Source organism: Chelonia mydas, chromosome 6 (genome assembly GCF_015237465.2).
Source record: "Chelonia mydas isolate rCheMyd1 chromosome 6, rCheMyd1.pri.v2, whole genome shotgun sequence".
NCBI classification, from domain to species: Eukaryota; Metazoa; Chordata; order Testudines; family Cheloniidae; genus Chelonia; species Chelonia mydas.
The window spans coordinates 47,900,213-47,923,265 of record NC_051246.2 but is presented as its reverse complement, the minus strand read 5'-3'; the positions used below and the strand labels follow the sequence as shown (position 1 = coordinate 47,923,265).

Genomic DNA, 23,053 nt, shown 5'->3' with positions numbered 1-23,053 from the left:
GTCATTTCCCATTTTATATGTGTATAACTGATTGTTCTTTCCTAAGTGGAGTACTTCGCATTTATCCTTATTGACATTTCATCCTATTTACTTCAGACCATTTCTCCAGTTTGTCTAGATCATTTTTAATTTTAATCCTATCCTCCAAAGCACTTGCAACCCCTCCTAGCTTGGTATCACCCGCAAACTTTTTGGCCCAAGGGCCACATCTGGGTGGAAAAATTGCATGCAGGGCGATGAATGTAAAGCTGGGGCAGGAATTGGGGTGCAGGAGGGAGTGCAGGGTGTGGGTGGGGTGTGTACAAGGGGGCTCAGGGCAAGGGGTTGGGGTACAGGAGGGGGTGTGGAGTGCAGGGGGGGCTCAAGGTAGGGGGTTGAGGTGCAGGAGGGGGCTCAGGGGAGGGGTGCAGGAGGGGTGTGAGGTGCAGCAGGGGGCTCAGGGGAGGGGGTTGAGGTGCAGGAGGTGTTTGAGGTGTGGGCTCCAGCCCCGCACCGCTTACTTGGAGCAGCTCTGGGGTGGCAGTGGCGCACACTGGGGCCAGGGCAGGCTCCCTATTTGCCTTCCCTGGCCCCACGCTGCTCCTGAAAGTGGCTGGCACCACGTCCCTGTGGCCCCTGGGGGAGTTGGAGCAGAGGGCTCCGCACGCTGCCCTTGCCAGTGGGTACCTCCCCCTAAGTTCCCATTGGCTGCGGTTCCCCATTCCTGGCCAATAGGAGCTGCGGGGTGTGGTGCCTCCAGGCAAGGGCAGCTTGCAGAGCCCTCTGCCCCCCCCCCCCCCCAGTGGCTGCAGGGACATAGTGCCAGCTGCTTTTGGGAGCGGTGCTGGGCCTGCAGCGCCACAGGGGTGGCAATCCCGCAGGCTGGATCCAAAGCCTTGACGGGCCAGATCTGGCTGGCGGGCCACAGTTTGCCTACCCCGCTCTATGCCATTATCTAAATCATTGAAGAAGATATTGAACAGAACCGGACTCAACACTGCAAAGACCTGCAGGAGATACATTAAAGAGCCACTTGCGGCTCATGAGCCTAAGTATGAGTATCACTGATCTACATGTTGCACATGCTGCACTATTGGTAGCAACAAATTATTCCCATCCAGGGTATTGTTTGAAATTCCAAGATAATTCAGTAAGACTCTGGAAAAGGTAGCAGCTTCACTTACCAAGAGATAAAGTACAAAGTGGAGATTTGGTGCCATAGTATTCTTTCCCTGTGTAACAGCAAGAAGCATACCAACAAGGTATGAAAATACAGGATAAAACTTGATACAACAGGCTGAGAAAGCAGAAGTAGGAGCCTGATATACATATTTACTACTTCACTAGTTTGTGATGAGTTTAAGGGGAGTGGAACTAGAAGAGAGAAATTACATTAGCTATAGTTTTCAGAGTAGCAGCCATGTTAGTCTGTATCCGCAAAAAGAACAGGAGTACTTGTGGCACCTTAGAGACTAACAGATTTATTAGAGCATAAGCTTTTGTGGGCTACAGCCCACTTCATCAGATGCATAGAATGGAACATATAGTAAGAAGATATATATATACACACACATACAGATAAGTTGGAAGTTGCCATACAAACTGTGAGAGGCTAATTAGTTAAGATGAGCTATTATCAGCAGGAGAAAAAAAAACTTTTGTAGTGATAATCAAGATGGCCCATTTAGACAGTTGACAAGAAGGTGTGAGGATACTTAACTTAGGGAAATAGATTCAATATGTATAATGACCTATAGTAGATCTCAAGTTAAAACACGAACAGAAAATATTTGCTAATTATAATTCCCATTGCAAACAGTTTGGGTTTTCATCATACTGTCTGATAAGTAGGATTGTTAAATGATCAAATATGAGGTTAAGGAATAAGATTTCCACAGCAACAGAATATTTGCAAACATTTTGTAGAACAGCAAAGGAATGCTAGGGTTCCTGTAATTTACCAAAAGTCTCAATGGCATTTTATTTGAATAATTTATTGTGTATTTTATTTGTGCTTTGAAATTTATGTGTATTCTGCAAAATGTCAGTAAGGCAACAAAAGAAACAGGCTTAGATGTTCAGTTTTGATTAAAAAAAACAAACAAACAACAACACACCTCTGTAAGAACCTCATTAAGTGGGTGATATGCAGGGGCCTGAATGTTCTGGCAGCAGAAATTCCTTGCTTTAATGGGCCACATTGGGTTGAAGATGAACTCAGTGTAACTAGAGGACTCAAGCTTCACTGAGAAGGAGCTTCTGCTCCAAATCATCTACTATCACTATAATAAGGAAGGGTCTTTTAATTAAGGAGTTTATAGTATAGTTTCCTATTTTCATAGGTTTATAATTTGCCCATACAAATTTGCTCTCAGATTAGACTAGACTTGCTGATTTAGAACAATTTTAAGGATTCTGGCATATTCCATTTACATAGTGCTTTTAAACAATCTAAAGCAATCAAATATCTTAATGAAGGTGTCATTTTGCTGATGCACTCTTAACAGTTGCTCACAATGGGCCAGATTATGATTCCCCCCTTTATGGTCCACTGATGAGCAGTCACCCACCGAAGTAGTAACATTACCTCGTAGTCCCATCAATTAACTGCTCACCCACAGATGTAGAGGGGTCATGATTTGGCCCTGTATCATCGTCATACAGTATTTCAATTGTTTTGCAAAACAGATTTACTGTTTATTTTTATGTGCAGTTAGCATCAAAGCTCAGAAGTATATTGAGGCTGTAGGTCAAAAACCTTCCACGTTCATACCTGTAACGTCCCACGTCTCGCTTTGTGTAATAAAATGTTTTATTTTAAAAAGTGAGCAGTTAACCTCGATTTTTCACAGTAAACTGCAGGAGCCAGTTGCTTTTGTGTTAGGATAATGCCCATTTTATAGTTCCTGGTCAGTTTCCACATCTAGCCTTCATTTAGCAAATCCTGACCAGTAATTATTTTCCCACATTGATCACAATCTCTAAGTCACAATTTAATAAAGACAATTAAGACAAGCAGGTTCTTCAGTAATCATCTAGGAGGGAAAGAAGAAGTCTGTTGCCCAACCCATTTGCAATAAGGTATTTCTACTGGTATTTCCAGTTTGATGAAAAAAACTCAACAAAAAGCTAAGCTACTGAGTATCCATTCATAGTTACAAACAAAGGATAGAAAAATGAAGTTTCCACTGCAATATAGTAACAAACATGCCACAGGGTGATTGATAAAAGATCAAATCAGCAGGCTTTATGTATGCTTTCTGGACTCTTTCCCATTGGGCATGAAATCTCCTCTGACCTCTGCACCCCTACCCACATTGTACCTAGCATATTTCAAAGCATGAAGGGGAAAAAAACAAAAATAAACCACCAATGGAAGACAAGATGATAGCAAAGAATACATTTAACTGGGAATTATGAGCATCCTAAAAAGGTGAGACAAAAAAAGTCATTTTCCCCCTTTTTGTACTCTGCAGCTACTAGAAACAAATGTCAACAGACTGTACCCACAGCAATGAACAGTTCAACTTCTAACTTTTCAACACAGAGAAAGTTAAGCTAGTTTCCTCTGCATTTTAAGGTATTTGCACACTTTACTTTTGTAGCAATAGTGCTAATAGGGGATGGAAGCATTTCCTGTTAGTGATCTGCAGAATTAAGCGTACCCTTAAACCAAATAGCCCAACCATAAGTATTGGGGAATATCAGAGCTGGCAAAGACATAAGAGGAAAGAAGAAGATTCCTAGGCAACTTGTTCTCAGTGTAAGAGAAAGTTAACTGGGAACAACTTGACTAGATGTAAGGGGCCTGATTCTGAGCTCATTTACACAGATTTTATATGGGTAACTCCTGTGGGGAGAAGTCAGTCCAGGTTTACACCAGGATGTGCAAGAGCAGAACCAGGTCCCTTAGGTACTCTTTGCTAACTTACTTAAATATTATGGCATGCAATCTGATCACAAAGTTGCCTTTTCACTCCAAACAAGGTATAATCCAGTTGGCTTTGGTGTTAGTTACGGAGAAAAGAAAGTTACTCCGTTTTTTTGGATTTCAGGCCATTGAATTTCCTATGAAACCTATTTAATGCCCCAGTCCTCTCCTCCTCTGGGCTAACGCTCTAGAGTCCAGTCCTCTCTTTCGAGAGGTGCCTCCATCTCCAGCAACAGGTCAGTCCAGACACTCAGGCCGCAGACTTCGAAGTCTCCATCCTGGGTCTTCAGGTTTTTCAGAGAAGCCAGGGCAGCCTCTCGGAGCGGGGCAGGTCCCCTCATGAAGCAGCTGAAGCGCTCGCGCAGCTCTTCCCAGGAGAGCTCGTCCTCACCGGGGCAGCGGCTGCTGGCCCACTGGCCGCGCAGGGGATCGTAGCGCAGGCGGCTGCCCCAGCTGGTAAGGAGATGCAAGTAAGGGGTGCCCAGCTGGGGGTATCGGGCAGAAAGGGCAACCAGGAGGGAGCCCGGCAGGAGGCGGCAGAAGTCGGAGAGCCGGCCTGGGTCCCCGAGCAGCCAGGAGAGCACCGCCGCAGCCGGCCTGGCCCCCTCTCTGCCAGCGTCGTCCCCGGCCTGCTCCAGCAGCAGCGCCGCAAGCACCCGGTAGACCCTAGGCCCGGGCAGCTGCTCCAGGACACCCGCCGGCCCCTGCTCCTCCTCGTCTTCCTGCAGCCGGGACAGCAGCAGCTGGGCTTCGGTCCGCAGCTGCGGCTCCCGCTCCCCAGGGCGCGTCGGGGCGGAGCTGGGAGGCGGCAGCAGCTGGACGGCGGCCCTGCGCCGGGCCAGGAGGCCGAGGCTGCAGGGCCCCGGGGTAGCCTGGCCGCTGGGCGGCAGCAGCAAGCTCCGCAGGAGGCGGTGGCAGGCGGCGGGCGGCAGCGCCCGGTTGCCCAGCAGCGCTAGGCCCAGCAGCTCCGGGCAGCGCCCCAGGTGTCCGAAGCCTAGCGGCGGCCCCTGCTGCCCTCGGCGGAGCCGCTGCCCCAGGGCGGCCCGGAGCCGGGGCTGGGCGCGGAAGCGGCCGTGCAGGTGCTGGAAGTAGCGGCCCCACTGCAGGGCTCTGTCCAGGGTTGGCGGGTCCCAGTCCCGGACCTGCCCCGAGCGGGACACGGCCAGGAGCCCGGGCAGCTGCTCCACCTGCCACAACAGCGTCTCCATGGCGACGGCTCGCCCGGACCCCCGGCGCTTCCCGCCGCAAGTTTGAGCAGCGGCTCTACCTTCCGCCCGTGAGGTAGCCCAATGGGAACCCGCTTGAGGTGAGCTCTGCAATCCCATTGGCTGATAGTGATGTCAGTCCCCTGCCAATTGACTTCCGCTAGATCGCTGGGGAAGGCCTCGGGAGTCAGGGAGCGTTGTTTGAGCAGGCTGGGTCAAAGCTAGGCAGAGCGGCGAGAGTGGCGCAGGCCGGGGTGACTGTTTCGGCCTATAGTGCCTGTGTGCAGCGCTGCTCGGAGCACCCATCTCGCTAGCCAGCCTGCAGTCACACCCCCGCTTGCAGTACAGACCTGCCCTTCTCAGGCATCTTCCAACAGCCCTGCTATAAAGTGACCTGTAGTTAGAGGGACAGCTCCCTTTAACCACAGTGCAACTGCTGTGACTGCAACACCAAAATAAAATATGACCACACCGTTGAAGTACAATATACAATAATCCCCACAATTACACCAGGAGTTTAACACTAACTTTGACATATATAGATTTTACTCTGCAGCGTTTGAACCCACAGTCTTCACATCCACAGCTACACAGTGATTCCAGCTCTAGTGGTTAGCTCTGTAGCATTTGTTTAAGTCCCTATTTGCTATAATCCTGTGATTAAGTGTGGCTCAGCTTTCATTTTAAAAAAGTTTCTAGCTCTTACAGTTGTGGAGAAAAATGTTGAAAATGTCATCAGAATCACTCTAACGACAAAAAACAATAAGTAATAATCCCCAAATTGTTTTTAAATTATGATGAGGTTTACACAATCATGATTTTGGGCAGGCTGATTCATGATTGAGGGTTATCAATACTAATCAGAGACCTCTCCTTTTCACCTATAGGAATAAATAGAGACATAGCACTCATGCTGCTACCCACTATGTCTCTCCAGGGTTGGGCTGGACCACAATACACACATTGCAAGTGAGTTCCACGACTATCTGTGATACTGCAGTGGAATGCCAGGCATCAGGTTGGTTTCTGTTCTGGTTCTGGTACCAAATTGTGGTCTAGTGGTTACAATCAGCATATCCAAATGTAGCAATTCTCCTATTTGGGTCATCTGCGGGGACAGAGCCCTCACCCTTAGTATAAAAGCATAAGCCTCTAGTACTTGAGCTGAAGAGCCAGATGTATTAGCATGCAAGCAGCAGCTGTCATAAATATTTATATAGGTAGTTCACAAACTTTTGTAGTGGTGACCCCTTTCACATAGCAAGCCTCTGAGTGTGACACCCCCTTATAAATTAAAAACACTTTTTAGTATATTTAACACCATTATAAATGCTGGATGCAAAGTGGGATTTGAGGTGGAGGCTGACAGCTCACGACCCCCCATGTAATAACCTCATGACCCCTTGAGGGGTTCCAACCCCCAGTTTGAGAACTCCTGGTCTATATGTTGTCTAGCCAGTAGAGGATGATCCAGAGTCACTCTATTAGTATGGGTTACAGTAGCACTTAATTTGGCATGTTACTTCTGAAAGACTGGCAAAGTGGATGAGAGTTGGCTGGAAATTTATCACATGCTCATGAAACCACCTACAGCAGGGGTCAAAATTGTGAGAGTTCACAGCACTGTTTGTCCAATTCCAAGCCCCCACTCATCCACATGGCATATGCTTACTTCCATGTCTCCTGGTGCTAGGACCAGCTCCCACTGTTATTTGCATAATTTATCTGTAGCAATTCTTCTTTAGGTCAAGTCGCAGAGGCCTATGCTTTTGCATTAGAATCATCAATTTTATCTTCATTGCTGCTATGAAGCGCCAAATGATAGCATAGAGCACTAGTGTAGAACTTCTTAGCTTGAGGGCCGCATATATAATTGAAGGAAGGTCAATGCTCTGTGGCAAGTTTTCTGCCTTGTTCTCTTCCCTTTATATCACCTGAGTGGTACAAAGGGAGCACAAACCACCTGGAAGTTCCCAGCAGGCCTTCAGATAGCATAGCAAGCTCTGACTCCTCCTGGAAGCTGCACGCACAAAGGGGTATGTTGGGAGGAGAAAGGGGAAGCAGCTGGAGTGTACTGCATTTTGATTGTCCCTAGACAGTGTTTGGTCCCTAAGAGACTGTTTACAGTGGTGCAAATTAGAACATTTCCACAAGCTGCTCTAACCCCGACTGAAGCAGAGAATTGGGGAACCATAGATGGTTGTTGGTTCTCAGTTCCTCCTGTTTTTCCCCTCTCCTAGGCTACCTTAAATAGTTCTGTACAAAAGAGGAGCCATCCTTTCCTGAGTACTACTCTAGACTCACTCAGAGCCAGTGAAGCTCCTGTCCTCACTAGGCCCCCCACTGCCAGAGCTATTCTCTCCTCCCTCCCCTGAAGTAAAGAACAGAGAGCAGATGCTCATCATCACTGCCAAGTCAGAATTATTCTTGGAACTGATGAGGAAGATAGTTGGGTTTTAGTGCCCCTAACCTCTTCCCCCTCCTAATGTGCTGACTTAAAAAATAAATAAAGAATGTTCTTATTTGTGTGTTTAACAGTGAGGGTGCTTACCCACTGGAACAACTTATGAAAGGATGGGGTGGATTGCCCATCAGTAGGCATCTTTAAAATCAAGACTGAGGTCTTTCTAAAAGATATGGACTCAATGGGGGTATTCCTGGGTGAAGTTTTATGGCCTGTGTTAGCCAACGGATCAGACTAGATAGTTGGAATGAGTCCTTCAATCCTAAAAAAACAAAACAAAAAAACACACCCACAACACACCCTCTGAAAGCACTGGAGTTTAAAAGTCTTAGAATAGACTTTCAGTTCAGAATTAACTGCATATTTTCTCCTGAGGGCCACAGGTCCCTAGATTTCCACAATACTATTGTAATGAATTTGTTGCTGAGTGGACCCACTGTTAGCATATGCCCTTCTGGCTGGGCATGGCCTAGCAGACTCTCCTCAGCAAGCTCCCTGCCAACAGCTGCTCTAGCTCTCTAAGGGTCTACCTCAGGGGTGGCCAACCTGAGCCTGTGAAGGAGCCAGAATTTACCAATGTACATTGCCAAAGAGCCACAGTAATACATCAGCAGCCCTGCATCCCCAGTGCCTCCCACCCACCGGCAGCCCCGCCAATCAGCGCCTTCCCCTCCCTACCCACACCTCCTGATCAGCTATTTTGTAGTGTGCAGGAGGTTTTGGGGGGTAGGAGGGAGGGCACAGCAGGCTCAGGGGAAGGGGCAGGAAGGGAGGAGAAGGGGCCGGGCCTGTGGCAGAACCAGGAGTTAATCAGTGAGCACCCCCTGGCCTATTGGAAAGTTGGTGCCTGTAGCTCCAGTCCTGGAGCCAGTGCCTACACAAGGAACCACATATTAACTTCTGAAGAGCTGTATGTGGCTCCAGAGGCACAGGTTGGCCACCCCGGTCTACCTCCTCTCATGACTCACCCTCCAGCCAGCTCACATTTAGTCTTACTCCTTCTAAGGTAAGCTAAGGATCCACTAAACTAAACTCAGACATAACTGTTTGCTCCGATCCAGGCTCTGCAGCATTGTTCTCTCACTGTTCGGTAGAGCAACACCTCCTAGAACTTTCTCCCTGGAGGAGAAGCTTTGCACTCAGTATTCCTTCTCCCTCTTCTCATAGTGTTTCCACATCATCTTTCCAGCGATCCAGTAGGGGAATACAGGCATGCTCACCCACTCTCCCATCCCTCTGGGGTGCCATTCAGGGACCCTGTGGGTAAGCAGCTAAGATCTGCTCCTTCAGAGGCCTCGCTATCTCCCTTGACTTCTTCCTACCTTGGCCTTCTTTTAGACAGTCTTATTCTCCCTCCCTAGGCCTTTTTTCTATTCTCTAGGATTCAAAGAAGGATTACTCCCTACAGCCCTTTTTATATCTGGGCTTCTTCCCTTTATGTTCACCACCCAGATCATCCCTCAGCTGGACTTCATCTTCAGTTGGGCCTAGCTCACCCTTCAGGTGCAACCAGGTACACTAATTGTTCCCTCTCTCCAATTAACTATTTCATTACATATGTGCGGTACACACCCACCACAATTGATATTAATGTTAATAATAGTTTGTTTACATATCATCTTTTATTCCAAAAGATTGAAAAGCATATTGTACTTCATTCGCTGCTGAAATGCAGTCATTCCTCAGGTAAAATGTGTCAACCATTCAACAGCACACAGCGACAAATACAACACAACAGTTTAAGATATGAAGTGGGGAATACTGCATTCAGGTGAAACTACAGGTGGAAGTTTTGGTAGTCAGAAAACAGTTATGTGAATTGGAATTTGGTCAGGATGTTAGTATTAACACAGTCTCTCTTGCAATAGGTGTTATCGTCTCTAAAGTGAGCAATTTCACTACGTTTTAGGTCCATGTATATTTTAATGAAGGATTTATTTTGGAGGTTTGTCTGCACCACAGCAGAAATAAACGAGAAAGTTCCCTTCAGGAATTTCTCATAGGAAATCTTTGAGGGTTTCTGATCTTAGTCTTATTGGATGAAATGTACATGTTTATATAACATAAATGTGCCTGTAAATTTCACTTGAAAGAAATCAAATAATCACATTTGCAGCACCAGGACCCTAACAAAAACAGGCTGTGAACATATGACTGCATTGGACAAAGCCCTAAGAAATCTAGAACATTCCTGCATGTAAAGGGAAATGGATGGGATTTCTAACAGGCCTCTATAGAGCTGATTGAAAAATGAAATTTCCAGCCTATGCAAAATTCTGGTATTTTAACGTTTGATTTTGTCCCAGACTGGGATCAAAAGTCAAAATACTGACATTTTTAATTGAAATGAAACATTTTGACATTCCTGAAATGAAATGTTTTGTTTCAGTTTGTTGATCCAAAACTAAACTTTTTTTTCCTGTTGGGTTTTTTGTGTCCTGTTTTTTAACTCTGTGTCTGCCTGAGGTGTCATGGTGTTTCATGAGATTCCAGTTACTAATTCCACCACAGGAAAGACTCCCATGATGCAACATGGTGGATCAAACCCAGGGAGAGATTGTGGTGCATTATGGGAAATGCAGTCTGTTTGGATTTCACTAATATCAGGTGAGCACCAAGAAGAGCCCCCAAAACAATCAGTAGATGTTTAGCCGCTCCACATGCTCTCCTCTGATGTTGTAAATTGAACTTGAAATCTGAATTATCAAAGCTAAGATAATTGTACTCCAAGAGATACCTGAACTTCTCTTGTAGATGCACAACTTTGCTTCTTAGGCAAAGTTAGATGAAATGACAGTACTTGTACATTGCCATGTTAATTTCATGAGAGGATGCTGACCATCAAGGCAACAAAGAGGTGTCTTAGCTTGTTAGTTAGTATCCATGTATGGGCATTAATTTACAACAGGCCAGTTTGATAAAATTTGTTTTTACATCATGGAAAATCTATGGGGTTTGGGGCTCATGTTGGTTTTCTAATAAAAATGGGTGACAGGTGCCCCCAAGCCAACTCTTTTTCCTGGTTGCCATATCTCCTCAGAACCTCTAAAAGAACCTCACAGCACAAACCCTAAAGCCGCTAAAACTTTCTTGCACACCTGCTGTGGTAAGCACCTGTAATCTGAACCTCCTCCCAACTTCCAAACCCTTCTTTTGCACTAGTAGCAAGTACAGCTGACTTGCCCCATCTCTCTAACCAAAACTCCTCACTTTTCCTGACTATGAACTCTGAATCTCAACATGCCAACCTCCACCTCACACAAGTCCCTCCCAACCTGAACTGTTGATCCCAGATGACAAATTCTCCCCCCAGGTTTGTAATAAGCTATTGTTATTTATTTTTGTTGCAGAAGCACCTAGACGCCCCCTCCTTTATGCTAGGCACTGTACATATACACAGAATGAAAAGACAGAACCTGATCCAAAGAGCTTGCAATCCAAGACTGAAGATAACAAATACAACAGATGAGAAGAGCACAAGGTAACACTGAGACAAGTTATGATTTGTGTAATAAGCAGTGACCCCAGCATGACAGCTACCTAACCATACATTCTCTTTTCCACACTCTCCACTCAGAAAACTACCTTAATCTCCCATACCTTGGTGCTAATATTATAAAAGGCATCCAGGTTTATCATTTTAGTGTCTGGCTGCCCTAGCAGTATCTTTTGAGGCCTTCCAGTATAAGTCTGAAGCCCACTGATCAGCCTGATATATTGGCGTGATTCGATAATCAAATGCAGTGCAGCAGATGAAGAATTTTCTGTGGGTCAAGAATAGCATAAGCTGCTTCTTGTCAAACTGACTATCTTTTCCATGTATACATATTTTTTCCTGGAGGACTTTTAGAGTTGGAAGCCTCCTTTCTATGGTTTGGCAGCTTCAGTAATTGTCAGCATTGTGGATATGGTTACGTTTCGTGTTGTGTAAAACCTATAGGCTCAATACTTTGCTTAGGGAGAACAGGGAGCCACAAGGATATCCAAAAGAAAATCATTCGGATATAGTACATGAGCTCTCTCTCTCTCTCTCTCTCTCTCTCTTTTTTTGGAGGGGAAAAGCGTGGTAGTAGCTTTCTTAAGCATTCCAAAGAACTTATTATCTCAATGCCCAGCCTTAAAAATACCTTTCACTATAATACCCTTATCCCCACTGCCTAGATTTACAACAAAGGGTCAGATACTCAGGTGGTGTAAATCAGCATAATTTCATTGATTTAATTGGAGCTATGTCTGTTTGCACCACTTGGGAATATGGTTTCAAATCTGTTTTCTTTAAAGAAAAAAGTAGTATCATCTGGTTTAATATAACATCTGTTTGTGATATTGTGACTCATTAGTTGTATCTACAAGTTTCTTTACGGATGTATGTGTCTATAAGCCGTTTTTCCTGTTTGTTTTCTTTCACATGGATGTTATGTATATAGTAGATCTGATGTATTTGCCCATTTTTAGTGCCTAATTAAAAAGAGAGAGAGAGAGAGAGAGAGAGAGGTGTCAGATCCAGGCATGTTTTGGGTGCTCCACTGCATGTCTATGTGTACATTTGATGTAAATGCCTGCCCATAAGTGGGTTGTTTTAGTTCTTATGTTAAATGTTCATGCAAAAGCAGGCAGGATGGAGAACAGGCAAGACAGACATCCAGGCTTTTTATTTTTTTAAATAAAGATCCTTAATGTATTTTTGAAGTCAGATTTTAAACAGGAACAATCATCTGTGAGAGTATTCAGCAGCCATGGTGTTAAACAGTATTAAAGAGAAAAGTTTCTCCTCTATAGTGGCTTTTGATAGATAGGATGTAGGGCCCTCCAGAGAGTAGTTGAATGAGAAGATGCTGTTGATTAAAGAACCAGAGGAGAAACAAGCCAACCAAACCCAGTTTTCAGTGACCCATACCAGCATGGTTTCACAACTCCTATATTTTGCTTGAGTTACTGTTAATGCTTTGTCTGAACCTGAAATTCAAGCAAAAGATTCATATGAAACCTTGTGAAACTCATGAATTTCATCCCTTTTGTTATGAAGCCAATAAAACTCCTCAGGCGAGACTGGTCAATTTGCAGCAAAACTGATCAAATGTGCCAGAGATCTATAATCTGTTGTTCAATTCTGTTTCTTCTCAGTAGTCACATTTACTGTAAAGTGGGCATAATTTTTCCTCTAAAAATAAAAAAGGAGGTATACTCTATATGCCCACATACGTAGCACTACAAAATGGGAAAGGGTTACTGCAAAAGATTTGCATTTCCAAACACAAGCTATTTGGGGGAGACAGTGTCATGTTACCTGTTACTGTTTGGTCAAAAGTTCTAAAAACTTCTGGCCACTTGGCAAATTACTAAATTGCCAATAGTGTGTGGTCATCCTTCCGGGTGATAAGTGGACAGTTATTTATGGACCTCGCACATGTCTCAGCCAATTAGATTTTGGCTATGAAGAGATTAAAACATCCCTCTGCCAGACATCAAACATGAATTGTTTACTATTGTATTAAAGACAGACAAAATCAAAAGTCAGATTGGAACATCCTTGATATTTAGAGATATCTGGTTCTATGATCTAACTTTCTGGTCAGCCCCCTCTCTGAATAGTGGGCCAAACTAAAACTCTCATCTTTTGAGAAGTTTAGATTAGTATCCAAGCTTTATTGCTTGGGCTCATCTGTAATTCTGATGTTATCAGTCATGTCTGTAATATCACAGTTGTGGCATAGAGCTCAATTCATCCATGCTGGAGATACAGTCAGTGCATCTGAGGGGTTGTGGGTAAAGGTGGCTTTACACCACCTCTTTTGTTCTACTGAGCCTGGGGATGGTCAGCTTAGCTCCTGTTGCAACTTACAGATGCCTCAGGCCTAAGTAATGCCAGCTTATAACAACTCCTGAAGAACAGTTACACCAGACAGAGATAGCTGGAATACAGCATGCAGTGGCCATGCATGCCTCTGGCAAGCCTCCTGTTCCAGGTGATGGTTCCCTCATGCCAGGAAAATCCTCAGTTGCTCATTTAGGGCAGCATTGCAACAAGGTCTGGCATATGGTGTGCGTGAGAAAACACCAGATAACTTTTACAGCATTTTAGGCCACATTTATTCCAGGTGCCCAAATTGAGACACATTAAAGAGACCCTGGTTTTCAGAGCGTAAATGATCAGCACTTTCTGAAAACAAATGTCCCAATAAGGTATTTCAAGTTGGATACCAAATTGAGCCATGCAAAATCACTAGTCACTCTTGAAAATCTTGATTTTAAATGGTGGGGCTGTTGTATGTAAATGTAGTCAAGTGTGCCAGGACTGAGTCAAGTGTGCCAGCATCTCACAGCTTTGCTTTTGAACAACGAATTGTTCTGAATGGTCTTAAAGTGAAATTGTACAGTTAAGAAAAATAGCTCTAAAAGTTTTCTCCAACTGGTAGTTTTCATGTGTTTCAGTGACAAATGAAACTTTATCATTCACAAGGTTATAGGAAAGTTTTAAAAACACATTTTTCATGTTGGAGCCCATTATATTTTTAATGTGTATAAAATTCAAGGCAGGATAACTGGGCATAAATCTATTTCTATATCTGTCTGGATTCTAATAACACAAGCCATGCAAGTATCAATCTCGTGGTTGCCCTGATATCTCAGAACTTCTCATTGTCTGGATGGGCTAATATCTGAGTTACCTATTCAGTATATATCCATGTGCACTATGTATACACACAGAGACACATGAATACACACACACTGGATTGAGATTTATTTTTTGTGCAATAAGTTTCTCGGTGTCTGTTGTTTCCATTTTCATGTCTCCAAAGCTTTTATGTGAATTCTTCCAGCACGTTTCTCATTATTCTCTCAACCTTTCCTCTGCTAGATGGCTGGGGTTTCCAGACATATAACCTGAAATGTCCTGGGAGAATTTACATAAAAACAATAAAGCCAAGGAAATGGAAACCACAGGATATATACATTTTTTCAATCTTTGCTGAGAAGATCATTGGTTCATATTTACAAAGGAATTCAATTTTCCATTGTGAAGCAAATGTGGGGGAAAAGGGATGGCAGAAATCATTAGGGCTGGCATTTGTCTCATTACTTAAGTGAGTATTCTGATGGTGAGGGTTGTATGCTAATCTCATTAATGATTAAAGGGTTTCACATGCATTATTCGCAGCACATTAAGAAGAATGTACTGTGAAAAATCATATGAATGGTTGGCTCAAGCAATATTAATACATAGACCAACCCTACTTTCCAAACTATCCCCCCACCCCTATTTAAGGAAAGTTTATGGGTGGGTTTTTTTTTGGTCATTTGCTAAATATAGTGGAGTGGTGTTTTTCTACTCTCTAGATTTAACATCTTCTGAAGTCAAATAGATTTAAAACGATACAATGGTGCAGGGGATAAGTAATGTGATATAGAGACTCTAGGTTTCCAGTTTGAGTTGAGAACAGATTGGTAATAACCAAAAGTTGTTATTGTCCTATTGTTGTGTCTTCATGTTTACAAAATTACTCTGGTGGACTTTGATACTTAAGGGACAGGTGTTCACATCACAGAAACCACCACCGTACTGGCACTTCTCAGATTGTGGAAGTTTTGTTTCTCTTTTTGCGTATATTACTTGGTTTGATTTTTGTTGATAAGGATTCTCTCTCTGGCTGAAAGACCTGACTGTCTCTGGGGGCGTTTTGTTTCTACTCAGGCTTACAGGCCCTTTCCATTTAGAGTTTTTACAAAGTTTTGGTTTGGGGAGGGGTTTAGAAGATAGATTCAGGCCCTATCAGAAAACTCTAATGCTCAAATTACATGGTGTGGGTTGATTCTAGACAATTTTTTCTGCTAATATGCAAGATAGGGGTGTCTTCTTTCTCACCTGCTTGTTTCATTGGCTATTGAGGCACTCTCTCAGATAATTTGAATTAACCAAGCTACTATGAGTATGTCTACACTGAAGTTGGGAGTGAGCCTCCCAGCCAGGATAGACAGACTTGTACTAGCAGGGCTTGAGCTTCAGCTGCACCTTTGGCCTTCAAGCCTAAAGGGTCAGGTGCACATGAGAGCATTAGCTGCAGCCCAAGTCGCAGTGTTCACACTGCTGTTTTTAGAGTGCTAGCTCGAGCCCTGCTAATATGAGTTTGCCTACCTGGCCTGGAGGCTTGCTCCCATCTGCAGTGAAGACATACCCTGAGGTAATATCCATTAGAATGTCTGTCATAAAGTAATATACGTGGATAATATGCTTTTTGTTTTGGTTTAATCAGTATATTGCATACACTCCATAGTTTGGACCCTGCTCCTGTTTGATGATTTCTTGGGTTACAAAATTAAGTATCATAAACCAGAATTATTGCCCATAAACCTGCCCCCTGGTATGCATTTGAATTTGACCCCAAAGAGGTCCATAGAATCTTTGAATCATAGAATATCAGGGTTGGAAGGACCTCAGGAGGTCATCTAGTCTAACCCCCTGCTCAGAGCAGGACCTAATCCCCAACTAAATCATCCCAGCCAGGGCTTTGTCAAGCCTGACCTTAAAAAGCTCTAAGGAAGGAGATTCCACCACCTCCCTAAGTAACGCATTCCACTGCTTCACTACCCTCCTAGTGAAAAAGATTTTCCTAATATCCAACCTAAACCTCCGCCACTGCAACTATGTAGTTGTCAAGAACTCTTTGAGAGTATCCACCCTATTCTATCTGAGCTACATGAAAATCACTCCCTGCATTCTTCAAGGCCTAATTAATTGTTCTGAGCTCCTGGTTTGCTAATGGGAAGAGTAAAACTTACCAAAGTTGAAGTCCTGCCCAGACTTTATTTTTTTTTCAACATGTTTCAAACCTGTATTTTCCCTGAGCTACACAGGATGAGCCTGATTTTCCTCTTGCTTGCTCCATTTTTACTCTGGCATAAATCCATTGGCTTCAATTAAATGGCTCCTGATTTACAGCACCATAATTAAAGGAGGAGCAGGCCCAGGGCATTCTCAAGGTTTATCTAGAGAATTAAAAATGCTAGGTATTATAATTATTATCATCCCTTGGTGTTACATCATGGGAATTTTTTAAAACAACAAAACTAATAGTTTCACAACATATACGATCTTTAAGCATAAAAAGGTCTAAAATCTATCGCCAATCTATCTACTGTCTAAAATCTATCGCCAATAAATCCTGACCATGAACCAACTCAATAGGTTTGTGGAGTCAGTTTTGTTAAGTCCTTCACAGAATTCCTGCATTTTAGATGTTCAGATGCACTTGTTCTCCTTTGAGCTTCCTTAAAATTCTCACAGTACCTAAGAGCACTGTCTTCTGCAGGTCACTTATCCTGATGTCTTGCACTCCTAATGTGTTCTTGAGCTGCTCATTCAGACCCGTAGGGATCACTTCAAGTGCTCCCATAATCACTGGTATCATATTTATTCTAGTTTTCCATAACCATTCCACTTTGTGAAAGAGTTTTTCATACCTTGCTATCTTCTCTCTTGATTTTTATTTTATTGTTCTTGTTCTTATTTCTTATTATTTATTTTTTTAAGAAAGGCTCAGGTATAGTGGATCACCCTGCTCAATTTATTATTTTATCATTGGCCAGTAAGACTTAGCTTTATAGCCAGAATGGTAAGGCAAGAAATGTGAATCACCAGGCATGCCCAGCCAGACCATTACATATTTCGCTATATACATTTTGTTTCTTCTCTTCAATTAGGAACAACATTACAAGTTAACCCATAATTTCACACACAATCTTTGGCACAGAGTTCAAAAGGTCCTTCACAAGTGTTTATTTCTTCCCTTAGAGCTTGTCTACACTCACAATCTGCAGTGGCACTGCTGCACCAGTGCACGGTAGCACTTAGTGAAGACATTACCTATGCTGACAGAAGAGCTGCTCCTGTTGGCGTAGGTACTCCACCTCCCCAGCAGTAGCAATGTTGAGAAGAGAAGCCCTCCAATCAGCATAGCACTGTGTGTACTGGGACTGGGGGTTAAGTCGGTATAACTACCTCGATTAGTTATACTGACATAAGTTTGTTGTATAGACCAGGGCTTACTCTCACTTACATTATCTCAGACTTTCCTTCTTCTTTAAGAAGCACTGGGCTATTATACACAGAAGGCCTCAAATTCTGCTCCCTTTCAGGTCCTGCCTTGTGTCCAAAGATCCTCAAATTCCCTGGTAGCATAGAAATGTACTATACAAGGAGCATTTGAAGACTGGTTACTTATTTTTGTAATGACAGCACTATTAATACTCATCTAGCTTATACAGATATCTGGTCTGAATATCAATAAAGAGCAAATCCACTTGGGTCCCAGTGATTTTCACCTATTCACTGTATGAAATTATGCACAGGGTTTTTATTCAAACTGGTAGGATAATTATTAATTTGATTATTTTTATAAACTCATTGTCATGGTGTCTTGTCCCAGGACAAATAAAAAATGTGCAACATACTAAATTAAAGGGTTGCCCTGTCTTATTTTCAAGAATGCCTACAATATTTACAAAGGGTAAAGCTCTGGCTTACTGTCTATGGCTTTCTCTTCTCATTGTTGTTTTTGCGCGTCTGGTTTTAAGGTTGGTCTGAAATTTGAGCTTTTCATAGTCTCTCACTGTGCTTCAGCAACATGTGTCATTAATGAAGTGAATTGGGTAACTAGTCTCACCACTGTTTGTAATTCAGCCTATGACAAGCCCCAGGAAAGCAAGAAAGGCTCAGCCTGCTCTAATTAGGAAAACATGCCTAAGGCACAGTCTGTAGTATAAACAGAGACAGGACAAATCACTTACTAGAAGAAAACCAAAAGTGAGCATTTGGCAAAGATGTTGTGCATTCATACCAAACAAGAAACCTGCTGAACAAAACAATCCCCACACATGGACATCAGAATGACTCACTGTCACAAGAATAAAGAACCATTGCCAGTGAGGGGGAATATGAAGAGGCACTAGAAAGAAAGATCCTATAGGGTGCTGAAATATATTTAATCAGAGTAATGATTTCTAAGATTAAAAAATAAAATCTGAATCAACAGTACCAAAAGTATATTATTATGCTTAGTATGAGCATAATAACAATAATTAATAATGGGATGGCTTTAATTAGCAGCTACATATACATTTATCTAGGGCAGTGGTTTTCAACCTGTGGTCTATGGAACCCTGAGTGTCCGCAGACTATATCTAAGGGGTCAGTGAAAGGTTGTCATTACCATAGAACAGTGGTTTTCAACCTGTGGTCCACAGACCCCTGGGGGTCCACAGTCTATGTCTAAGATTTCTAAAGGGGTCTGCACCTCCATTCGAAAATTTTTCAGGGTCCACAAATGAAAAAAGGTTGAAAACCACTGGTCTAGGGTGCCACATTTCAGGGAATAGTGCAATAAATCTAGGGGAGTTCCACCAAAGGAAGCCATTTTAAAGAAGGGATTGTGGAATGTGGCAAATTCCTCACGGCAAGGAGGATGCTGGAAGAAAGTAAAAGAGATCAATTAAAATAGGTACTATTTATAATTCTATCTGAGAATCTCAAAGTATTTCATAAATACTACTTAGTAAGCCTCAAACACGCCTGTGAAGTGGCTACAACACGCATTTGATACATTGGGATGCTGAGGCAAGTGGAAGATCAATTAAAATGACTTTCCCAAGATCACGTATGAGTTTTCTGTTTAGTTAAGACAGCAAGTGGCTGTCAGAACCAGGATTATTCCCAGGTTTCCTGACTTTCCTGCTCTAACCACAGCATACTATCCTATATATCAGGGATCGGCAACCTTTGGCACGCAGCCTGCCAGGGTAAGCACCCTGGTGGGCCGGTTTGTTTACCTGCCACATCCAGAGGTTCGGCCGATCACAGCTCCCACTGGCCGCGGTTCGCTGCTCCAGGCCAATGGGGGCTCCGGGAAGCAGTGTGGGCCAAGGGATGTGCTGGCCACCGCTTCCCACTTATGTAAATGGAAGAAGACTATAATTAATAAATAATTAATAATAATGCATGGCTATTATATAATGATTTTCATTCCTAAATGTCAAACTGCTTTACAAAAGAGGGTTAGTATGACTATGCAGATACGGCAACTGAAACAAGGGTGAAATGACTTGCTCAAAGTCACACAACAGATCAGTGGCCGGCTGGGAACAGAACCTAAGTCTCCCAGCTCCTAAGGAATGGGAGTCATTTATGCTCATGAAATGAGCTGGAGAACCACCTGTTTCATGTGACAGTGTAACAAGGTACACACAGAGTGATGTTCTGTCCATTCAGAATGTTTTGAGTGATGCCTCTTTAATAGAAGAATGGAAGGGGTTGTTAGAACCAGAGCCTTCTCTGAGGTTTAGGAATGACTCTTTGAGCTGAACAGTTGGAGAAAGAAGAAGATGGGTGGCAGGGGGAGACACTGATGGCAGCAGTTTGTCTTTGAGGAGAAGACTGGGAATAGCTAGAGAAAAAATGAATAGAAATCAGTGTGAAGTGTACCTGGAGAGCAGCATAAAGGTGATTGGAGTGTGGTGAAGAAAAGAAAAAGGGTAGATCAAAAGCAACAGAAAGAAAGCAAGAACAAAGAAAATAGTAGAGAAAGAAAGAGAAACAGACCTACTTGAAAAGATAAATGTACTCCTAATTCTCCTCAGACTGCTTTAAGGGACATATTCTGCCTCTGCCTCCATGTCCATAGAAGCCTGGCAGTGAAATACCATAATTGTGCTGTGCAAAGGGGGCAGGGAAGTAGGGGAACTATACATACATACTGGGTGTGCACTACCGCAGATAGTGTGGAACTCTCTTCCAGGAACCCCCGCATGGCAGTGTGAAAAGATCAAGGTTCCACAACCAGTTTGCAGCTTAGAGGGAAGACACGCCCCCATCCCTTCCACATATGCCCTACACATCCATATAGAGATCCTTGGTGTCTGCTCGGCTTAGCGTTTGCTCCGAAAGGTATAAGAAGGGTTTGAATTGCTGACTGGCCTGTTTAAATAAATATAGTTGTTTATTTTTACCACACTGAGTAAAGTCTTATAAATATAGTAATGTCTCTGATAAGTGTAAACCAGCTCACAAGGTGTCAATAGCAATATGGAGGTGCTTAGGTTGTGAGGACGCACGGATGAATCCACAGCTACCACAATGGAGATTCGTAATCATCCATGCTTAGTTATGGCTCTTGCAGATTGGAGTAGTGGCCTATAATTTAGCTCAGAATGTTCGTGCTGATGAAAGAGTCACAAACTAGAGAAAATAATCTAAAAATTAAAGCTTAATGCAGCTTTCATTGATCTTAATGGAGGTTTTACCACTTATGTCGTTAGAGGCAGGATTGGGTCCTACATTACTATATATAGGGAAACTCAGCAAGAACAATTCCACATAAGAGCTCGTAAACACATGAAATAGGTTACTGGGGAAGAAATTGGAGCAAAGAGTTATTAAAGAGTTTAAGAGAAACCTAGATTTGTGTCTGAAGAAAGAAGGAATTGAAAGGTAAAGTGAAAAAAAGCAGGAAGGTGGAATTATGACCAATCAAAAGAGAGCAGGTGGTCAGGCAGAATGGGTTGTAAATCCATTACCTGTTCTTAGAAATTTGCACTCTTTATGAATAATTCATTGTTTTTCCATTATCCTTGTTCTGGAACAGTTGCTTACTTTTTAAAAAGCAGAGATCTACACGTGGATTATTTGTATAACATGACAGTGAAATGTGCTCCATGGCACAGCATCGGTCAGTTAATTCCTATGGAAAACTAGCTCATCATTCCTTTCTAATCACAGTACAAAAAATGTCTTAGTTACAAATCATGTGATTAGCATTACAGGGAAAAAATGTTATTATTTTCAACCTAAAATATTTCATTGGCTCTGTGATGGAATTTAACATCAAGAATAGATCTTCTGTGTTTCACTGTGTTCATAACTTTCAGTGTAGTTAACTAAGAAAGTCCTGTTTAATGCATAATATTCTCAGACAGAAAGTACTTTCTTAAAAATCATTAGTCTATAGAAAGAAAAGGAGTACTTGTGGCACCTTAGAAACTAACCAATTTATTTGAGCATAAGCTTTCGTGAGCTAGAGCTCACTTCATTGGATCCGATGAAGTGAGCTGTAGCTCACGAAAGCTTATGCTCAAATAAATTGGTTAGTCTCTAAGGTGCCACAAGTCCTCCTTTTCTTTTTGCGAATACAGACTAACACGGCTGTTACTCTGAAATTAGTCTATAGAGTCTATTTTGACTTCAGTCCATGTAAGTAACTCCCATAGTATCAATGCAATGCTTGAATATGAAAAGTGAGGAGGACTCAAAAGAATACTTGTAATAGGGCCATTTATGGGTAGAGGGATCCAGAAGACCCTGTTCCAGGGAATTGGATTGGACAAAGGCCCAGAAAATGGCCTGATAGCAATGAGAGGAAGCAGTCCCAGGGAATTAGGATTTGGATGGGGGAAAAAGATCCCAAGACACTGTTCCTTTAAGGGCCTGGGATGAGGAACCCTGTTGAGGGTGAAGCAGGGCTCTCCTCTCTTCCAGCTGATACAGAGGAGCTCTCTGAAGGAAAGCAGTATATAGACTGCCTCCTCCCTTAGAATGGAGGAGACACTGAAAGAGAAAGAAGCTAGGGCCAAGTGTCAGCTAGAAAGGGCTAAGGTGATGGCTTTGGGTGGAGTAGAGTGAGGAGGTGGAAGAGCTCTGTGTTTGGCAGAAGAACCAGGGCTAAGTATGAACTTTTGTGTCATGGTTATGGACTTTATTTTGGGACTCTTTGAGGACTGTTTGAACCATTTGTTATTAAGGACTCTGAGGACTGTTTGAATCTTATTAAACTAGACCTAGGTGGAGGTCACAAAAGAGATGTTGTGGAGTGCTTAAGGGGCCTGAAGAGGGAGCTAGGAGGAGAAGGGTGCCTTCAAAGTGACCCCTGGTCATGGGGGGTTGCTCAGAAAATGGCTGCCCTGTCACAATATAGGATAAGAAAATTATATTTTTATAATAAAAGAATAGTTTCAGAACATACTAAAATGAAAAAAAAATACAAACCCAGTCACACCTTAAAAACCCATCAAAAATCATATTACCCTCTAAGCAACTAAACAACATTGCTGTTGAACTCTTGTCCTCCTGTTACCTCCCCCTTCCTGTTACCTCCCTCTCCCCCTGTTGCTTTTTGTGTCCAGAGTGGATAGATTCTGACACCTTAGTTATGGTGAGTAGTGCTTCACTGTAATAAGTAGCCCCATTGAGTTTATTGGGGATGCTGGTGGAATAAGTTGCTACTCAGTGTGAGTAAGAGTGGCAGAATCTGACCTTTAGATTATAAAATCTTATGAGCAGGAACAGTGTCTTCTGTATGTTTTGTGAAGCACGTAGCAAACTGCTGAGCATGTTAAAAAACAACAATAGTAATCTGTGCAGATAAGGTTTTTCTTATTGTTGAATAGTTGTAAGAGCTATGGTACCTTAAAATTATTTTGAGCCAATTC

General features: G+C 42.9%; 2 protein-coding genes across 2 annotated transcripts in view; one reads left to right on the top strand and one right to left on the bottom strand.

Moving 5' to 3' along the window:
• Positions 1–2,078: 2,078 nt before the first annotated feature.
• On the bottom strand, positions 2,079–5,118 carry FANCF (FA complementation group F). Its single transcript, XM_037899939.2, has one exon. It carries the CDS (start codon positions 5,116–5,118, stop codon positions 4,090–4,092), a length of 1,029 nt encoding a protein of 342 aa, XP_037755867.1. The 3' UTR covers positions 2,079–4,089.
• Positions 5,081–23,053, top strand: part of GAS2 (growth arrest specific 2) — a 156,904-nt gene continuing 138,931 nt past the window's right edge. Inside the window, exons 1-3 of the mRNA XM_043549147.1 lie at positions 5,081–5,216; positions 6,003–6,133; positions 10,930–11,060. The gene's annotated coding sequence lies outside the window, so the exon portion shown is untranslated. The remainder of the gene's footprint in view (positions 5,217–6,002; positions 6,134–10,929; positions 11,061–23,053) is intronic.

What these genes read in the sequence shown, in the direction of transcription:
- FANCF (XM_037899939.2), bottom strand. Translation starts at nt 5,118, where the DNA reads ATGGAGACGCTGTTGTGGCAGGTGGAGCAGCTGCCCGGGCTCCTGGCC.